This window comes from Phoca vitulina, unplaced genomic scaffold (genome assembly GCF_004348235.1).
Source record: "Phoca vitulina isolate PV1807 unplaced genomic scaffold, GSC_HSeal_1.0 scaffold5, whole genome shotgun sequence".
NCBI lineage: Eukaryota > Metazoa > Chordata > Mammalia > Carnivora > Phocidae > Phoca > Phoca vitulina.
The window spans coordinates 78,468,280-78,489,483 of NW_022589708.1; the positions used below are offsets into that span (position 1 = coordinate 78,468,280).

Consider the following 21,204-nt stretch of genomic DNA (forward strand, 5'->3'; position numbering starts at 1 on the left):
ATTTTTTAATTGGTGTGTCTGTTTAAAATTGAGTTGTAATAGTTCTTTATATATTCTGGATACAGGTCCCTTAACAGATACATGATTTTCAAATATTTCCTCCATTTCTCTGAGTCATATTTTACTTTTTTATGATGTCCTTTGAAACAGAAAATTTGAATTTTGATGATGTCCAATTATTTTTTCTTTTGTTGTCGTATCTCAGAAATCATTGCCTGATCCAAGGTCATGAAGATTTATGCCTGTGTCTTCTTCTAAGACTGGCTTCTTAAATGTAGACTCTTCATCTGAAGACTTTGATCTGTTTTGAATTAAGTTGGATGTATGATGTGAGATGATGATCAGGCTTAATTCTTTGGCATGTGGATTTCCAGTTATCCCAACAGATAATTGACTATTGATTAGAAAGATAGAAGAGGCTGGGGGAGTAGGAAGTACCTGAGATATGTCATGGTGGTGAATGATTGCTCTATCTGTTAATATGTAATTTAATTGCCCTAACGTCAGTTTTTAATTTAGAATACAAAAGGATTGATAGGAGAAATTATTCATATAAATAAGTGATAAGGTTAAATATGCATGCTGAGCCTCCAAATTTGTATTTACATAGATAGTTGTTGATAAAGGATATGATTGTAGACCAAAATATACATTAGATTGCCTGGAAGGAAATTTTGTATCGTTGGCTGCTGAAGCTTTTGGAAATTTCTTACAGAGAAGTATGTAAATTATGATATAAAAATGTTATCGAGAAAGCCAGTTGAAGCTAACTCAGCAGTGGAGCTAGGATGTGCAGAGAGGTATTAATGAAAAGAATACATGAATATTTAGATATTTATTAATATTTAAGAGTATATAATAATTTGTTTTACAGTGATTTTAGGTCAAGATTAATGTACATACATAGAGTTTCACTGAAGACATCATAACTCTACAGCAGTGGTTCTCAGTTGGGGTGATTTTGCACACTTGAGACATTTGACAATGTCTGGAGACGTATTTGGTTATCACTTCTCGGGGAGTGTTACTGGCAACTGGTGGGTAGAGGCCAGGGTTACTGCTAGACATCTACAATGCACAGGACAGCTCCTACAAGAAGCAGTTATTGTGCCCAAAATGTCAGTGATCCACACAAAAACTTTTATGTGAATGTACTTAACAGTATAATAGGCAAAAAGTGGAAATGACCCAAGTAGCCATCAACTGATAAATGGATACATGTGGTTTACCCACATTATAGACTATTATTTATCAATAAAAAGGAATGCTGATACTGATACATGCAACAACATGGATACACCTTGGAAACATCATACATCCTAAGTGAAAGAAGTCATTCACAGAAGACCACATGTATGATTCCAGATTAGTGGTTACCTAGGGCTGGGACGGTTGGAAGGAAACAGGAGGTGATGGCTTAGGTGCATGGGGCTTTTTGGATGATGAAAATGTTCTAAAATTATATCATGGTGATGGTTGCATAACTCTGACTATACTAAAAACCATTGAATTGTACCATCAATGAGTAAATTGTGTAGTATGTGAAGTAAGTCTCAAGGCTTTAAAAATATCAGTCATGCCAAGGGTTAGAAATTGTGCAGTAAAGGTCAACTGCCTACTGTCGTAGAATGTTAATAGAGGGAAATTAAGGGTAAAGATAAAGTTTTGGGAGATACTCCTTTTATGGGGCCATTGAAGTAAAGGGAGTGAGAAAGATCATTCAAAGAGAAGCAGAGAAGGTCAATGGTAGAATCTTTGGGTACAGCAATAGTAAGAACCAGGAAAAAGCAAAAGAGATTGAGCAGGGCAGTTCAGACAAGCAGAGGGAATAACCAGGCAAGGGAGTCTGGGAAGCAAAGATAGATTTGTGTTTCAAAAAATAAAGGTAGTAGACATGCTGTGTTACTGATAAGGAAGATGTAGATTGGGTATCAGGGCACAGATAGTCATGTGGAGATCTGTTTATTTGAGTACCAGGTGGGTGGGTATTGCACAAAAGCCATTTCAGTGATTGAGTAGTGATTGGTAATTGAAGTAGAAAGTGTCGGTATTTTGAGGACCATGAACTGTGAGAAATGGAGTGGTAGTTTGAGACAATTGAAGGTTTGGTTTAGTTTTGCACTTTATGCTTTGGAGAGATGAACCTGTTTATTACCCAAGGGGAAGAAATCAGAATTGAGGCAAGAAAATAAGATGTTGTAGTGCTAGATAGCCAATGGTATGGATGTTCAGATAGTCCAGGATGCAGTTGAGGTAGTGAGGAAGATAGTAAGCTTTAGGATGTATGGCATGCCTACCATCATGATCCAAGATTCTTAGCTATTAAATGCTGGTTTGATCAACTTTGCCCAGGTTTGTTCAAAAGTAGACGAGCAAAGTGGTAGAAATCAGCATCTGATGGAATTTTCAAGTGTGTGTATGAAAAAATGTGTAAAGCCATTGTGAAGTTTCTTTTTCAGTCCTTTTTTTTTTTTTTTTAGTTTTTCCTCAAACTGTTCTCTGTTTATACCTGATATTGTACACTTTAAAAGAAAGGTCAGTCTATTAAGTCATTAATCAGTATATGAAGTAGTTTATGTATTATCCTTCCGGGGATATTTCTGCTTTACAAGGAACGTATCCAGGAGAAACCAGCAAGAAGAATTTAACTTCAGGCCATTGGAAGGAAAGGTTATGTTGGGAGTAGTCCCTTCAGTCTTAAGTCATAATTGATTCTTCTGAATTATGTATTAACCTATACTGTAATATTTTGAAAAATATTTAGTAGTTGAACTTTTAAACTTGTTAGTTCTTGTATCTGTTTTCTTGCCTGTGATATCCCACTGTATTACTTACAGTTATTATCCCATTATACCTACTATAGTACATAGAACCATCATAGCCAGTAGGGCCTTTGGCTATAGGAGAAAGGTAACAAAACTGCTTTTCTGATGTCAACCTGCAGGTGGTTGGAGAGCAAACGGAAGGCCCACTGAGTTGTTTGCTCCTGTCTGAGCAAGGCTGTGCAGTTTTATTTTCTCTTTCTAAGCCCACGGATTTTTCACTTATTACTTTTTATGGTTTAAATCCATGCAGGAGCAGGGAGGAATGGATTGAGCATTAGAAAAAAGTCTCCCCAAGAGGAAACTTAACTTACATACTTTTTAACTCTCTGATCTTAACTGCTTAGTAATTTAAGGCCATAGGCAACTTAGAAGTTGAACCTTACATGCCAGGAGCTATGTCCTTTGGTGCCCCTTTGGCTCAGTAAGTTACATCATTTATGTAGGTGTCTGTTGGGCAGGTCTGACTTAATTACTTTAAATGCCATATTTCTCACTAGAAAATTATTTCCTTTCAAATTATTTATTTATAAAGAAATATATCCATTGAGTTCTAAATTCCATGAACTGTCTAGGTTATCAGTTCAATAAATTCTTAATGAATTTGTTCAGGCACTATTTGTTGAAAAGACTGTCTTTACTCTGTTGTATTACCTTTGCTCCTTTATCAAAGATTATTGGACTTCATTTATGTAGATCTGTTTCTGGTCTCTTTATTCTGTTCCTTTGATCTAGTTTGTCCATTGTTTTCTCCAGTACCCACTGTCTTGATTATTGTAGCTTCATAGTAAGTTAGATAGTGTCAGGACTGCGACTTTGTTCTTTTTCTTAAGGCCACAAAAATTTAATCTTATATTTTATTCTAAGAGTTTTACGGTTTTTAGCCCATACAGTTAGGTTGGTCATATATTAGGTCTATCATCATTTTAAGTTAGTTTTTGTATATGGTATAAGGTGGAGATCCAACTTCATTTTTTTGCATGTTGAATATCCTGTTGTTTCTGCACCATTTGTTGAAAAAGATATTTTCCAATTGAATTGTCTTGTCCCTGCCACCCCCCACTCTGTGTAAAATTACCCAACTGTAAATGTGACAGTGTATTTCTGGCTTCTCAATTCTATTCCATTGGTCTTTATGTCTGTTACTATGCCAGTGCCACACTGTCTTGATTATTATAGCTTTGTAGTAAGTTTTGAAATCAGGAAGTGTGTGTCCTCCAACTTTGTTCTTTTTCTTTTTTTTTTTTTTGAAGATTATTTTGTCTTCTCTCTGTCCCTTACATTTCCGTATGAAATTTAGAATTAGCTTATCAATTTCTGCAGAAAAGGCAGCTGGGATTTTGATAGATGTTGTATTGAATCAGTAGATCAGTTTGGGGAGTATTGCCATGTTAACAGTGTTAAATTTTCTGATCCATGAACATGGGATATCCTTCCATTTATTTAAATCTTTAATTCCTTCCAACAATGTTTTATAATTTTCAGAGTAGAAGTTTTGGAATTCTTTTGTTAAATTTATTCCTGATGTTTTATTCTTTTTAATTCAATTGTAAATGGAGTTGATTTTAAAATTATTTTCATATTCATTGCTAGTGTATAGAAATACGTTTTTAATGTTAATCTTGTACCATGTAATGTTGCTGAATTTACCATGTACCATGTAATGTTGCTGAATTTACTGACTCAAATAGTATTTTTAGTGGATTAAAAAAAATTTTTATATACATGGTGTCATCTGCAAACCATTATCTTTATTAAGGACTTATTATATGTAGGTTTTATATGTGTAAAAGGTAATTTATGTAAGTATCCTCCACCTCAGGCCTGGGTGGAGCAATGTATATAGCTCCTGGGATTTGGTAGATGTTAGAATCACCCCTTGGCCCAGTGAGCTAATTACTTACTGAATGTACCCCAGTCTCACTTTGTTGATGGAGACTGAGGCGAAATCTACCTGCTTTCATTCTGTTTCAGATCATTGCTGTCCAAAGAAAGTGTCCCTGGTCCCATGATCCTCTGTCATATCATCCCAGTTTACAAATGGCCTCTACGATCCTGGATGGTCTGATCTCTGTCTCCTTCTCAAAACTTTTCTGTGCTATTTTATTAGAGCTGCTCTCACAAGCTGTTTCCTTCTGCCTTGGCATCTCTTCACATGGACTTTCTCTGCCTGGATACCTTCTCACAGTCTAGCATGTAGTAATAGATGCTTAACAAATATATATTATTTAATTAGTGGGGTAAGGTGATTTGATTCCAAAGTATTATTTTAGTTCTTGGCTGTTTGTTTATGCTGCTAAGATTATTTAGCTAGGAGTTCACCTGGTGTCCATAAATGCTTAAGGGTTTTGGCAATGCTAATCATAAATCACAGTATCATTTTGTAATAAGAATGTTTGGCAGGTATGTTTGGTATGTTGACTTTAATAATACTTCTTTTTTTAGTTTGGTTACACTGCCTTTTATTGATATTCTATTTTTGTGGATCTGATTTGGTTTTAGTAAAAAAAATTTCAACTCAGTCTCTTGGAGAAAGCTAACTGGATCATAAAATAGTAATGGGATATAGAAGCCTTCACCTAAATTAGGATTTCCAGTAAAGCCAACGTTACTATTTGCAGGCAAGGCTTGGGAAAACATTCAGGTGAGGTCAGTTCTCCTTTATTTCAAAGGACTTTTGGTTACTTGGACTAAATGCTGTCTGTAAGACTGGGCTCATTTGTTCTGTGTTGTGCCAGAAAGAGAAATAACAGTTTTTATTGTTAGAAAAATTCATAGTGACAGAGATAAATGTTTAAGAAGAAAAACTTGGCTTTCCCTTTGCCTCTGAAACTTGGTTTTACTAATGAGGTGGCTTAAAAAGAATATGGGAAGATGGAGAAATTGAAGTTTTTATTACTTTTGTAAAATGTTCATTGTTGCTACAAGATCTTCCTATATCATAAAGTATTTATAAGTATAGGCTATGGTAATTTTCATACTCTCTCTGTTTGTTTGAGGATGATTTGTAGTTATTGTATAACTCATTGTCTTTTTACTGTCCGTTACCACCACAAAATGATACCCTTACTAAAGGTGTTAGTAGATGAACAACTCATTTGCATTTGTAAGGACCAGTGTCTCTGAAGATGACTTTTCTCCCCTCGTGTTAAGATATATGTGCTTACTGATAATACTGTTTGTTGTTTGAGACCTCAAGACTTGTTGTTCGGGACAGAAGACTTAGTAGGATTTATCCAGTGACAATCAGTAGCAGGGTGCATTCAATTCTGTCCTTCTGGCTCTTAGCCTAGTGTGTTTCTCTCTGGTCATGCAGTTATAAAATGGGGCAGGTGGTACATTTATATGCTTTTGAGTTCTTAGAAGTTTCTGAGCTTTCCTAAGCAGAGAATTTTAGAGCTAGATAGGAACATTGTGAAACAGACAGTAGAGAATAGAGACTTAATTCTTTGCTGTTCTGAAGTGCAGTTGAATTTACGTCTAGCTGCAGCTGATTTTCCAGAGGATTAAGATAGCGTTGAACTTAGAAGACTGGTTGGGTTTTTGCACTTCAGAATTTGAACCCTTGCTAAGAGGGGAGTGGGCTTGTATTTGATACAATGACAAATATTGTACTATAACTTGTGGTTTTTGAATTTGGTGAAAATATGGGAAAGTAAAGTAAGATTAGATGTGGATGACAGATTTTTAAAAAGACATAGGATTATTAAAAGACAAAGCTCTGGATGGCTGTTTTACTGAATTCTTTATTTGGTTACAAATGAATTATTCTGATACAAAATATAAATTACTTGAGTTCAGTATTTATTGTAGATAAATGTTTAAAGCCATAGGCCAAGAAAATTCTTGATTTAAAATCTGATTCAGATTTTGGTAAATGCTAGCTATTTAACTAGTATCAACCTGTTGTGAGTTGTAGGTCTCCTAAAATCTGATAGGTGTAAAATAGGTGTATAACTAATAAATGATTAATTAGTAAATAATCACTTCATTATTAGACTTCTCTTTCATTGATAATACATTTGGATAAAAAAGATAAAGCAGTATAATGTGTAGATATTATGGCATGTTAATGTAGTAGTATAAATCAAAACTTTAAATCCTTTTTAAAATGTTGTCTTAAGAATAGAAATGCTAGGGTACCTGGATGGCTCAGTCGGTTAAGCGTCTGACTCTTGGTTTCAGCTCAGGTCATGATCTTGTGGTTGTGGGAGCAAGTCCCGTGTTGGGCTCTGTACTCATCATGGAGTCAGCTTGCCCCTCTCCCTTGCCCTCTGCTCCTCCTCTCTCTCTCTCAAATAAATAAAATCTTTATATAAAAAAAAAGAATAGAAATACTGGATTTCTGAATTTCAGAGGTAGTCTTTTGTTTTTAAAGTAGTCTACATTATGAAATTATCTGGGAAAAAAGTGGTATTTTGGGGTGTCTTATACAAACATACAGAAATAGTCAATTAATTGGCAGTACCAAATCAAAAATTGAATTACCCTGATTTTTTACATTTTGAATGTACACATGTGGTCCAGATCTATATATGACTGTTCTATTCACATTGTGATAGGCTTCTCACTGTTTTTTTTTTAATTGAAAAGTAATACTTGTATATTCATAGTAACAATATTTCAGGTAATACAGAAGAACCCTCATAGCCTGTTTTTTTTTTTTGAAGAGTTTGTTTGTTTATTTACTTGAGAGAGGGAGAGAAAGAACAAGAGCAGAGGAGATAGGGAGAGGCATACTCCCTGCCAAGCAGGAAGCCCAATGCGGGACTCGATCCCAGGACTCTGGAACTATGACCTGAGCCAAAGGCAGACGCTTAACTAACTGAGCCACCCAGGTGCCCCCTCATAGCTTCTTATGAAGGTAACCACATCAGCAGTTTCACAGCACAGTCTGCTAACTAAAACATGTATTTTTTGTCCGAATAGCTTTGTTCTTAAAAATTTGTTCTATTCATTATTACACTGTTCTTTTGTTGCTTTTAATGTTTAAGTTTTTGTTAAAATGCTTTTGGGGTAGTTACATGTTCTTTCAATAGAAATATTATTTGTAATTAAGTTACATGGTTGTATCTTATTGTACCAACATGAGTATGTGTGCACTTTTACTATGCAAAAATGGTGGTGGTGGTTGTGCTGGGCTGACTTGTAAGAAGGTAGTTAAGTCTGCAGTGTTGTAGATTAATTCTTCAAAGAACAGTTAGGGTAACCTCTGAGCGAAGTGTGTTATAAATGAGTTTTCTAATAGAAGGCAAACAACAGGGGCGCCTGGGTGGCTCAGTCGTTAAGCGTTTGCCTTCGGCTCAGGTCGTGATCCCAGGGTCCTGGGATCGAGCCCCGCATTGGGCTCCCTGTCGGCGGGAAGCCTGCTTCTCCCTCTCCCACTCCGCCTGCTTGTGTTCCCTCTCTTGCTGTGTCTCTCTCTCTCTCTGTCAAATAAATAAATAAATAATCTTTTAAAAAAAAGAAGAAGAAGGCAAACAACATGTCAAGATAAAAAGTCCTTTCGAGATTTGGAGTTGGAAAACAAAAAACTCACATGAACTTTAAAATAATTAGGGGACTGGGGTACCTGGATGGCTTAGTCGGTTAAGCGTCTGCCTTCAGCTCAGGTCATGGTCCTGGGGTCCTGGGATCAAGCCCCGCGTCGGGCTCCCTGCTTAGCGGGGAGTCTGCTTCTCCCTCTCCCTCTGCTGCTCCCCCTGCTTGTGTTCTCTCTCTCTCTCTCTCTCTCTCTCTCTGTCAAATAAATAAATAAATAAGATCTTTAAAAAATAAAATAATTAGGGGGAAAGTATTTTCTGATAGATGTCACATACAGAACTCACAGATCTCCATGTGGTGTTAGCAAAATGTAAGGAATTAACATTTTAAAAATATACTTGTCAGCTTTTAGAAGAAATTTGGCCGTACATACTGGGCACTAGGGAAAGTATGTTTAAAACAGACCAGGATCAGGGAAGCTGAAACCAGGATTTAAAAAAATTAAAGATTTGAGGATTATTTTGAACCTGAAGTTTAGATGAGCAATTGCAATTAATTCCATTTCATATCTGGAAAAAGCCCTCTCTTAAATGTATGTCTTTCCATTTTCTCTTAATAGAAATCCTTGCTCTCCATAAGAATTTATGGAGCATACACTTTTTCTAAATACAAAAAGGGTAGAAAAGAGAATTAAACAAGTATCTTGGTTTAGGTTTTGTTTTCTTTTGTAATACTTACTAATCTTTGAAGTGATCACCTTCCACTCACTGAAGAACACTGGCAACCCCTTGTTGAGTATAACCAGGAGGCTTAGTTAGGATGCAGGAGATTCCTCGCCTTCCCTTGGAATGAGATTTTCCATATTTCCAAGACATAAATATTCCTCACTTTACTTTTGCCAGTATTCTCCCAATATTCTTCCTCTGTGCTTGAATTGTGTAGGGCTCTTGGGGGTTTTAGATTTTAGCTTTCTCTTGCAGGTACCAGCACCTGAAGTATTTGTCTTTCTTACTCTGAGAGAGAGCAGCTTGCACTTGCTCGCTGCCTGGGTGGCTGTATTAATAAAAAAATTGACAGATGGTCTGCTTTGAGACGGACCATTTTACTACGGTTATGTGAATCTGTCTCATATCCCACCTAATTTAAAAATAAATTTTTACCTGGGACGCCAGGGTGGCTCAGTCGGTTAGGCATCTGCCTTCGGCTCAGGTCATAATCCCAGGACAGTCCCGCATCGGGCTCCTTGCTCAGCAGGGAGGCTGCTTCTCCCCTCTCCCTCTGCCTGCTGCTCCCCCTGCTTGTGCTCTCTCTCATCAATCAGTCAATCATCAATAAATTTATACCTTTTGTAAGCATATGAAGTACTAATAAATTCTGTAATTTTTCTAGATGAAAATATTTAGTAAAATTATACACATATATTTTGTTTGTTAGATCTGGATGTCCAGCAAAATAATAGTTTGTTACCATTTTACTATAAGATTGCAAACTCCTAAAAAATTTGAAGGAGATTGTCATGATTTTCTTTATGCAGGTGCTCAACACAGTACTGAGCATAAGTAATAAATATTTTTCATTACTGAACAGTATATATCAAAATCATTGCCTTTTAATTAATAAAATGGGACATTGAAATTTAAGGAAAATAGAGCTGGAAAAAAAATAAGTGGAATATTTTTTATGAAGTACAAAGAATTTATTGCCTTACTCTTGGGTACTTTATTTCATATGCTTAAACCTTTTTTTATGCCCCAGACTTTTATTGTGGAAAATTTCAAAGATGTGCAAAAATAAAATACCCAGCTTCATTAGCTCTGAGTTTTTGTTTCAATCTATACTCTTCCATCCTCAGATAATTGTAAAGCAAATCCTAGACGCCCTATGATTTCATCCACAAATACTTGTTTCTCTAAGATAAGCCTTCATTTTAGACAACATGTAAAAATACCTAGTATTCAACCAGTATATTCTGAATGCAGAGCACATTAACAACATAAGATCAAAATGTGTGCCTAGTGAGAAAGTGAAGTCATTTAAAAAACTATTAACACACTGAAAACTCTTAGTACTCATGGGCTGATTTTTTTTTTTCTCTTCAAAATCCAGGCTTACTTCGTTTTAACAGTTCCTCTTACAAGTCCTCTTGACTCTTTCCCTGCACCTCCACAAGGGGGCAGATAAAGGAAGAGAAAAGTGAAATTATGTGACTGACTTGAATTTCACTTTTATTCATCAATCAAATGGAGCTGCAGAACATTTTTGGAGCAGTTTTTCCGAAATAAGCAAGCAGACTTCTCTTCTCAAACAACTCGTAGTCCCCTCCTTGCTCTTCAGAGACAAAATATTAGATATTTCAAAAGGGGGTTAAGTAATAATCTTTTAAAAAATGATTTCCAAAGCATTTTCATAGCCTCTAATGTTCTCTCTTAATGATTTGGGCTTTAATGAAAATACAGCATTTGAACTTGTGTCTAATTTTTGCAAGCTATAGTTTTGGATAACTATTTTTGAAATTTCTCATTGAGTGATTAGAATGTTGCCCTGTTGATGTATTTAGCTGGACATCTGATTAGCAGTGGAAGGGGCATAACTACTGTCTTCATGCGCAGACAGCTTTCCCTTTTCTTAACCTCAGTTTCTACATCAGTGTCCTTGTGTGAATTATATTCGTGGACACTTAAAAGTATGTTATGGTTATTTGAAGTATGGCAAAGATAGGATTCCATTTGAAGCATGTTTGATATTGAAACACTTGAACACCGTAAAAGTTGATTTTTAGTCTGTGGGATTTTAAATGAATATAGAGTTGTACATAAACTGATTATTTCTTTGTCTGGAATTGGTATTTGCATAATCTAATGTGTGGGAGTTTTTCTGCTTCAGTATGATGTATATTTGCTCTTGTTCTTTTTTTGTTACCCAGTGAATATACTTCTTTGGGGAAAATACTATTTTTTCAAGTAGTCTTTTATGAGACTCACATTTTGTATATGTAGTTTTAGCTGTTAATAAGATATTGGGGGAAATGGGATAAATATTCAGAAATTGATTTTTCCTTTTTTGTATATATTTTGGCATCTGTTTTATATTCACATTTTTCCTTTTGTTGCTACCATTAGGATCTCTGATTATCAAAGTTTTTATATCCCTGCAGCATGACATGTAATTCTGATGAAACTGTGATCTTATATTCCTGTAGCATTTTTTTTTAAGCACCTAATGCCTTTTATTCCTTAGCTTCGTGCATGTAGCATATGTGAAGAGGCTTAAACTGTTTCCATTACATTCTTTCTGGATTGCTCCTGTTATATTTAGGATATACTTATACTTTAGACAAAGTGAGAATGTTATTGTTGTTGACCTTGACACTAGATAACTGGGCAGACATTATATAGCTATGTTTGAATCCTCACAAAATGTGCTGTTAAAGCCAACAGAGTCCTGGCGGGAGACTCTTCTGGATAGCAGAGTTATGGAGCTGTTCTTCACAGTAAGTCTTGCTTTTCATCTCTGGTGGTGAAGGCCAAGGAAGAGTGCCACTGAAAAGAGTACATGTTTTGTATTTTTCTTAAGTAAAACAGGACAGATTGCTTTCTCCTCTGAAGCCTTCTCTTCTAACAAATACATCTGCTTAAATAGAAATTATCTAGAAATGTTCTTGCTAATTTATAAAAATGTTATGTAAGTATGAAGAGTTGAATGTCCTAGAGCCGAAGTTCTCAAACTTTTTGATCTCAAGACCCCTTTACATTCTTAAAAATTATTGATGACTCCGAAGAGCTTTTGTTTATGGGGTTATAGCTATTAATATTTACCGTATTAAAAATTCAAACTGAAAACTTTAAAAAGTAATTAATTCATTTAAAAATAGCAACACGAGGGGGCACCTGGCTAGCTCGGTCGGTGGAGCATGCAACTCTTGATCTTAGGGTTGTGGGTTCAAGCCACATGTTGGGTAGAGAGATTACTTGAAAATAAAATCTTTAAAAAAAAAAATAGCAACACCAAACCATTACATATTAACATAAATAACATTTTAGTGAACAAATAGCTATAGGGAAGTTTCCTGAAAAGAGTGGCATTGTTTTATATTTTTGCAGAACTCACATTTTATGCTTAATAGAAGATGGCCAGATTCTCAGATCTGCTTCTGCATCCAGTTGGTTGTAATATTATTACAGGTCAAGTAACCTTGAGGAGACTCCATTGTATACATGTATGACAGTGAGAATGGAAAGGGCAGATACTGTGTTAGTATTAGTATGAAAATAGTTTTGCCCTTATAGATAACCTGACATGATCTTAGGAATGTCTCAGGATCCCTGGACCACACTTTGAGAACTACTGTAGTAGAGTAGTATACTTTTTTATGTACTAATTTATCAGTCATGGGTTAAGTTAGTGTTATTGAATAGCAATTTATTTCAATTGTAACTTTAAATAGTCCTGTTTATTATTTGCTAAATATCAAGAAGTAAGCAATATGTTCCTATGTTTGCTCATGAGGGTCCCCACTACAATAGTCCAAAGCTGGTGAAAAAAATGTGTGTATAGAGTGGGGAGGGATGCTGATTTGCTGTTAATAGTGCAAGCACACAAGTTAGTTAGATATAATGACTGGGGTAAAAGTCCAAATAAAGACCAATTAAGAAAAAAAAGAAAGGAAGCCCTTTTACTTAATCCCAACCATTTTAGTTTCTTACCTTTTCATTTGTTAGAAAAACATTATTTACTATCCTTACAACTGCCTTCCTTTTCTGATGAAACCATTTAAAATATTGTAGCTTTGTGGTATATATTTTACAATACCTAGAATAAGGTTATTCATCCATGGTTATACATAAAAATGAAATAAAATAGAAATGTTCAGAATAAACATTACCTTACATTTTATTCTTTAAATCAGAGAAATGATGACTAAAAACACTGTCCGTACGAAAGCGATAATTGTAACTAAATTAAGAAATTCTGTTGCCTGCCACATCTGACAGAAATTGTTTTGATGCATATCCAAGTTCACTTCTTTGTGTTATTCATTTGACTGAAAGACGATCCCATTCCAGCAGTTTTTGAAAAGGTGAAAAACTTGCTGGCAGTACTGGAAACAGCTCCCCCAAATCTGAACAGCTGTCTAGACAAACTAGACAGCTGCTCCTGTCAGCTGTGAACCACCCCATGCAAATAGCTTCTGAAGTTGAAAGTTAACCCTTTTTACTGTGTTATTTTAATAGTTTTGTGTTTGTGGCCTATTGCTTTCATTAAGGAGTTTTAATTTGTAATTTATTACAAAAATAACAGTGGCTGATCGTTTAATTTCATTCATTTATTTGCAGTTATGTGAATTCATTACCTAATAGAAAGCAGTTTTCTGTTGGATATCCTTATTTCTCTAGATTTGAGTAGGTAGACATAAATATACTATTGCATGAATTTAAGACTTTAAATGTGTTGGTCACATCTGAATTTAGGAATACTCTAGGTTTCATTCTGTCCCTCAGAAGTTTACAGATGTCTCAATTTTTCTTTCTTCCATAAGGTATTAGAAAAACCACTTTCATTAGTTTTTCCTCCTACCTTTTTGATTCTCCTTGACCTCATTTATGGTCTCTTATTTTCTCTGCTTACTGCAAAACTTATTAGTGTTCTCTCTTAGTTCTCAACTTTGCTGACTGTATACACTTTCCTTGGGTGCTCTCTTCCACACGTAGGACTTGAAGCGCCACTTCTGCACTGATGACTCCTAAATCTATATTCAGCACAGGCTGCTCCAGAGTTCCAGAGCCTTATAATCCAAGTGCTTACTCGATGTTTTAATTTGGATGGCCCACAGACATCTCAGATTCAGCCTGTTCCAATAGAATTTATCTTACTAACTTGCTTCTCTTTACTCCTTGTCTTGCTTCGCCATTCACCTCCTTGGGTGTTCTGCTAGACTTTGCTTTTCCGTATCCCTCTGCTTTTCCTATTCAGGTGATAAATTCAGTTTTTAATTTGTATAATATAGTTCAGTTGCGGTAGAACTCCTTTGTAATGCTGACATTGGAAGAAGGGCAAGAATCTACTATATTATACAAGAATTAATCATTGGCTTATCACGAGTTTTATATGGCTCATATTTCAGAGAACATAAATTAAGTTTGAACAGTAGTACATGCAGGCTCTGAGGCAGTTTATTTTATTTTATTACATAATCAACATTAGCTATTTCGGTCATCATATATTTTGGCTCCTCTCTTCTCAACCAGGAATGAGCAACCATTTAGCTCTATAGGTAGAAAAGAAAACCTCTATTGTCCGGATTGCATTATATTCATTGGCAGAATGTACCCCTGGATAACATGTTTAAATGGTGATTAGGTAAAAAGGCATGATGAGAGAAATTTAGTTACAGTTTTCAGATAAGGAATTTGAGAATGAGTTGTGTTCAGAAGTTCTTGAATTGGACAATGTAGATATATGAATTTGTGTATTATACTTTTAATTTACTATTTAAAACTTAAAATGTAATAGGGTGTATTTTGAGAAACATTTGTGTTATTCTAGACCAGGGATTGGCAGACTTTTTCTGTAAAGGCCAGGTAGTAAATATTTGGCTTTGCAGGTCATATGTTCTCCGAGGCAGCTGTTTAGCTCTGCCATTGTCAGACAGAAGCAGCCATGATGATACCTAAACAAATAAGTGTGGCAGTGTTCCTGTAGAATTTTATTCACAGTTACTAAAATGTGAATTTTGTATAATTGTCTTATGTTTGAAATTAACATTTTTCTTTGATTTTGTTTTCCTCAACCCTGTAAAAATGTAAAAACCATCTGATAGGCCATACAAAATAAGCAGGAGGCCAGATTTGGCCATAGGCTATGATTTGCCAACCCCCGTTCTAGACCAAAGAGGGTGGAATATTTTAAACATGTCAGTAGATCAGTTAACTTTGTGACTCTTTAGTATTTTAAATTTCTTACAGCCTTAAGAAGTTCAAGGTTTAAAGATTAATGAAATTAATCTGTGAATAAAGATTTGAGTGTCTGTTCACTGTGTCCCAAAAATGTACCTGTGAATACTTAAGAGAAATATGGTAACTTCAAGTAATTTATAAATGATTTGCAGAGTCAAAGTGAATGTAACTTGAAACAAATAGAGAACTAATGTTTAAAATTCTGTGACATTCAGAAAGCAAAGAGATTTGTGTAAGAAAAGAAGGGCTGGAGAAGTCAAATGCTTGTGGAAAGTAGAAAATGGTTGCCGTTAAATGTGGTTGGTGGATTAGGATAAGAAATTACCTGTAATTTCTTTCCTAAGTGTATTTTCCTGTTTAATTATGTCACATCACAGAAATGAAACATCTTTTAAAATCTGAGAATATTAATAACACACTAAAACTAGGGAGCAGTATTTCAGGAGCATTTCCTTCGTACAGCATACTGTGCACCAGATGTTTCACATCAGTATTGCATCATTGAAATAAGATCTAGATGAGGTTTAAAGTGGACTTAAATATAATTTAAATAAAATTTTAAAAATTTAGCCATTATTAATAGCAATGGTATAAGATAAAATGAAATTGAAACAAATTGTGGGCAATCTCAGAGTAATGAAAGAATGTGCTTATATACCGGGTGAATGTTTAGGGATTGAAAGGTATATTGGTTTTCTAAGTGTGCAACTGTTTACTTCTGCTAAAGCAGCATCTATATACTCTTGATTGAACTTGTCTGCTAACTTTAGCAAGAAGCTGTAGCTAGGCATAGTTAGCATAATACAGATGACTGTCGTTGTTGCTGTTTTTAGAAGAAGCAGTATGTCTGACTGGCTGGCATCTGTTTCTCTCTTTGTCATAACATGCTGGAGACAGTTCAATTTTCAAAATGTAGGTAGCCCTCAGTTAAAAATTACTTGATAAGTTTAAAATCATGGCTTATAATGTAAAGTGGACTGAGGGACAATTTTCAATTTTAGTTAAGTTCAAGAATTAATTTTCTAGAAATAACCAGCTACAGTGAATTTTTTCTCTTACCTCATTCGGCATGATAGACACGTGACCCTTACAAAAGAAGAATTTATTTTTATGGATTAGTAATTCTTTCTAACAGGTACATCGAAAAATCAGAGAAGATTCAGATATGGCACAAGATTCTCTTCAGTGCCTTGCCCAGTTAGCTTCTCTTCATGGACCTATCTTCCCCGATGAAGGATCACAAGTTGATTATCTAGCACACTTCATTGAGGGATTACTGAATACTATCAATGGGTAGGTATACTTACCCTTCATAACTGAAAAAGGAACTTTCAGTTTTTTCTTTGTGTTTAACATTAGAGGAGAAAAACCAGTGATTTTTTTTTTCCCTGTTTATATTCTGAAGTATAGTTATATGGGTAATTTGAAATTAATACACAGAGACATGCCTTTAAAAATGAATGGGTGATAATATTTGCATGTTTGGAAATGAGTTCTTGGGACTTTTCTTCTACTACCACTTAATAATACTCATTACTTGATTTGTAGAATTGAAATAGAAGATTCAGAAGCTGTGGGAATCTCCAGCATTATCAGCAACCTGATAACTGTGTTCCCTCGAAATGTTTTAACTGCCATTCCAAATGAACTTTTCTCGTCCTTTGTTAACTGCCTCACACACCTCACTTGTTCTTTTGGGCGAAGTGCTGCATTGGAAGAAGTGGTGAGTGCCTATTCTAAAATAAATTGTGTCCGTTCCGTTTTTTACAAGGCAATTTGCTGTGCCTCTGCAGCATTTCTCATGACAAGTAATTAAGCAAGTGCTAGCTATTGTTAAAATTGCATTTTTGTTTATATGTGCAAATTATTTGTAATCTGTGTTTAGAAACATTACTTTTAAAGTCTTGTGGATTAAAATCACTTTAATAGATTAAATTTATTGGTGTCAAGATTTTAATTTTGAGATAATTGAGTGTCTGTAGGAAATGGAGTGAAGTGTCTATATTAAGAATTATGTTGCAAGCCCATTTTAACAATGAAAATTTTAAGTTTAAAAATTGCTAATATGGTAATTTTATATTTTTTGAGGATTAAAAAATTTGGACTTACCTGGAAATTATATGAACATAATTTGGTTCAAATGTAATCATGCTGGTTTTGATTAGGCTGTATTCTTTAATTTTTTTGATGCTGTGGTTTAATAGTATATCTTGGTAGAATTTAATTTTCTTTAAATCAAGATCAATAACAGTACTAAAGATGTTTTTTGGTACAAGTTGTCGATTGTATATTTTCCAAATATAAAATTTAATTTAGGAAACTAAAACTCCTTGACAACACAGCTGTGTTTATAACAGTTACTGTGAATAACTACATTAATCATGGGAAATAATTGATTTTTTCCTCTCTAGTGGTTCTTAAATTGTTGAAACTAATTTTTCTTTTTATGAATCAAAATGTGGGTTTTTTTCAAAGATCGTAAGTAAAAAGAATATTTGTAGATATGTTTGAATTTTATGTTAAATCCTAACTGAATTGTTTTGTTGGGGGTCTGGCAACATCTGTATGATTTTTCGTATCCCTTTACGGGTGTTCAGAAGATAGAGGACTCGAGAATGATTTATGTAGTTGGACACTTTAGTGGTTTGATGAGTAAAGGAACCAGGTCAGGCAGATATTTGTGTGTTGGAAAAAAATGTAGGTAGTAGAGGAATAGAAGCTTAAAGGCATCATATGTGAGATTTGAATTTCTCGGGGAAAAATTATGTTCTGAGCATGGAAACATGGGGAAATTCTAAGTAAGCTTGATTCAAACCCCTTTCAAATTATCACAAATTCTGAATCAAATCAGGTTTCATTTTACATGGTTTCATTGTGCTTTCCCCCACCTTGGTTTGTTTGTACTCTGTTCTAAACCAGGTGGATTAAACAGTATGTTGATCACGTATTTAGAAACACAGCTATTTTTTAGTTTCTGTTTGTGGGTTAAGGAAGTTCCTAAGCGGGGTGCCTGGGTGGCTCAGTCGTTGAGCATCTGCCTTCGGCTCAGGTCATGATCCCAGGGTCCTGGGATCGAGCCCCGCATCGGGCTCCCTGCTGAGTGGAGAGCCTGCTTCTCCCTCTACCTCTGCCTGCCACTACCCCTGCTTGTACTCTCTCTCTCCTGTCAAATAAATTAAAAAAATCTTAAAAAAAAAAAAAAAGAAGTTCCTAAGCACTTTATAGAAGAATTGCTGGAAGATATATAACATTTTGGTTTGCAGATTTTAAGTTTAGAATTCATTTATTTTGACCAGGAGACTGACAACTTGGAAAACAATTTTTCTGTCAAGATTGATAGAGAAATTTTAGAATACAGAAAGCCTAGATACACTTTCAGAGTTGATGTATATTGTGCTTGTTTCACAAGAAGGTGTGGTGTAGATATGATATACCTAGTAGATTTCATTTAAGAAAAGTGTTATTTCTTTTCATTTGTTTTAATTAATTTAATTGATCTGTTTATGATGTTTTAAAATGGTTTTAAAAATAATTGGTTACCGGGGCACCTGGGTGGCTCAGTCGGTTAAATGTCTGCTTTTGGCTCAGGTCATGATCCCTGGGTCCTGGGATTGAGCCCGACATCAGGTTCCCTGCTCAGTGGGGAGCCTGCTTCTCCTTCTCCCTCTGCTGCTCCCCCTGCTTGTGCTCTCTCTCACTCTGTCTCCTGCTCTCTGTCAAATAAATAAATACAATCCTAAAAAAAAAAAATGGCTACCTACCTCTGAAACTAATATATGTTAGTTAATTGAATTTAAATTGAAAAAAATAATTGGTTACCTATTAAAAAGGCAAAGGGGAAAGATTTGTCTAAAGCTTTGTATTACTCAGAGTATCCAGATAGGCGAGGTTTGGTGAAGTTGAGGGCTAAGAGGGAGACCCCCTCAGGATGAGTTGCCAGAAGACTAAACAAATCCTCCTAAATGTCATCTCAACCTCATGTGGTTTTCATTATATCTTGTGTGTGCTGGGGGAGGGGAGCCTGGGGAATGTGCAAATAATACCAAAGTACATGAACAAATCTAGCCAAACCAGGGTGGAAGTTCTAGGACACAGGTCACATCATCTTTTGTTTCCTTGGGCACCCAGTGATTGTAGTACTAGTACATAATACATAGTTGTCGACCTCAGATGGAAAAATATATTTAAAAAATCATTTTTTAAGTAAAAATAGAAAAATTGAGACATATTAAAAAAAACTGCTTTGAGAGTCAGCGTGATACAGAAAGATCATGAACATTGGAAGGAGACAGTACTGTCATGAGCCAAGTAATTATAAACTACAGAACCTTGGACAAATTGCTTAACCTTTTTTGAGCACGTTGATATAGGTAGGATAATAATTCCTTCTAGTGTTCCATGGGGTGGATTAACTATATGGAAGTGCCTGTACAGTACGCATAATAAAATGTGGAATAATAATGATAAAAATGAACCTTTAAATAATAGCACTTATTGAGAGCATGTGATGTGTAAACTATTTTACCAAGGTAAGACAAGTTCTTGAATTTTGTGCAAACCAATAGTTTTAATATTACTTTTCTTCACAATTTTAATTTTGTGAAATGTTTTGTTTTTCTCTAATAGCGAAGGAGGTTTTTTTGCCCCCAATAGGAAAATAGATTCAGCATATACACTTCTGTGTTATTGTGAGAATATTTTTTCAAAACTATATTTATTTAGGAATACATACAGATTGTCTCCTTTTTTAGAAGTTTATGTCTCCAATGGTAATTATGTGGCTGTAGCAAGAAAAAAAATCTACATGGGAAGAGAAGTTTGTGATACTAATGTGCATTTCATGAAACGTGTCTTTGCTTGGTGGCTTTAGCCTGTGTGTGAAGATAGTTATTTATGACTGCTCTTCAACTTGCAGTGAACTGAAAGTGCTCAAAAAGAGTAATTCCAATCTTCAGCCAAGTTGTTCTGTTGGCTGTTAAAATTTCCTGGTATTACTTGAGGCTTCCTGAAGCCAAGAATTTTTTCATTGCACCCCAGAAATCAGATACTGTCTATTCCTGGACTGAAGAGGTGAGAATACTGTAGAGATGGAATCATTGCCTTAAAAATTAAAATTCTAACAAAATAATTGTTCACATTATATCAATTGTTTTATAAAATGTTTATAATACTGGTACATCCATTTGAATCGATTCAGTGAAATTTGAAGAGACTATGACTCGAACTCTATACTCTAGTTTGTTTCTTGGTTTCTTTTGTCAATAGAAAATTTTAAGTTCAGCCCCCAGTAGGTTCATCAGACAGGAGCCACATAACTTGTTCAGTTAATTGAGCAGAGCAGCCAAGCACGATGCTTAAACCTTGAAGTGTATGTGTGTTTGGGTGTGCATGTATGTTTCAGGGTGGATATGTAAAGGAGGTGGTAGTAGGTAAACTTTGTAAAGAAGAAACTTTAATTGTAGCCTAAGCTCAAGACCAGCAGGACAAGGTAGTAAAGAGAAAGATACTTGATAAAGTTGTTAGGAAGTTCATGTAGCGTGGTAAAGTAACTTTGCATTTTGTTGGATGAGTGAGTACATGTGAAGTTCAGCATTCTTCATTCAGAATCTATTTTCTCTGGCTCAGTGGATAATTACTTTGTGGGGAGGAGACGTAGTGAAAAGGAAAGCATCGAAGCCAAATTATAAATTGAAATTGAGAAGTGGGAAGCATAATTTGGGACATTTCAGTGATAAGAGGGAAAGCTATTAACTCACTTTCTGGCATGGTGATGTCCGTACAATATACACGTATAGTTGGCCTTGCCCCTTAACTCACAAGAAGATGGGACTGTTTGAGAAGCCATGCTAACCTCCCCACCCCGTGGTTCTGATGGCCAGGAAAGAATAAATTGGTGATATAGTAGAGAGCAGGACAGCTGTCCAGCCCCATTATGTGCATTCATT

The 21,204-nt window shown here is 35.2% G+C and overlaps 1 protein-coding gene across 4 annotated transcripts in view; it reads left to right on the forward strand.

The window, feature by feature from the left end:
• The window catches only part of XPO4 (exportin 4), a 117,332-nt gene that overhangs the window by 54,340 nt on the left and 41,788 nt on the right, over positions 1–21,204 (forward strand). For all 4 annotated transcript variants that reach the window (XM_032403375.1, XM_032403371.1, XM_032403373.1 and 1 more), the window contains 3 exons: positions 11,684–11,796; positions 16,395–16,552; positions 16,808–16,982. In XM_032403375.1, coding sequence (XP_032259266.1) covers positions 11,684–11,796; positions 16,395–16,552; positions 16,808–16,982 — 446 coding nt within the window. The remainder of the gene's footprint in view (positions 1–11,683; positions 11,797–16,394; positions 16,553–16,807; positions 16,983–21,204) is intronic.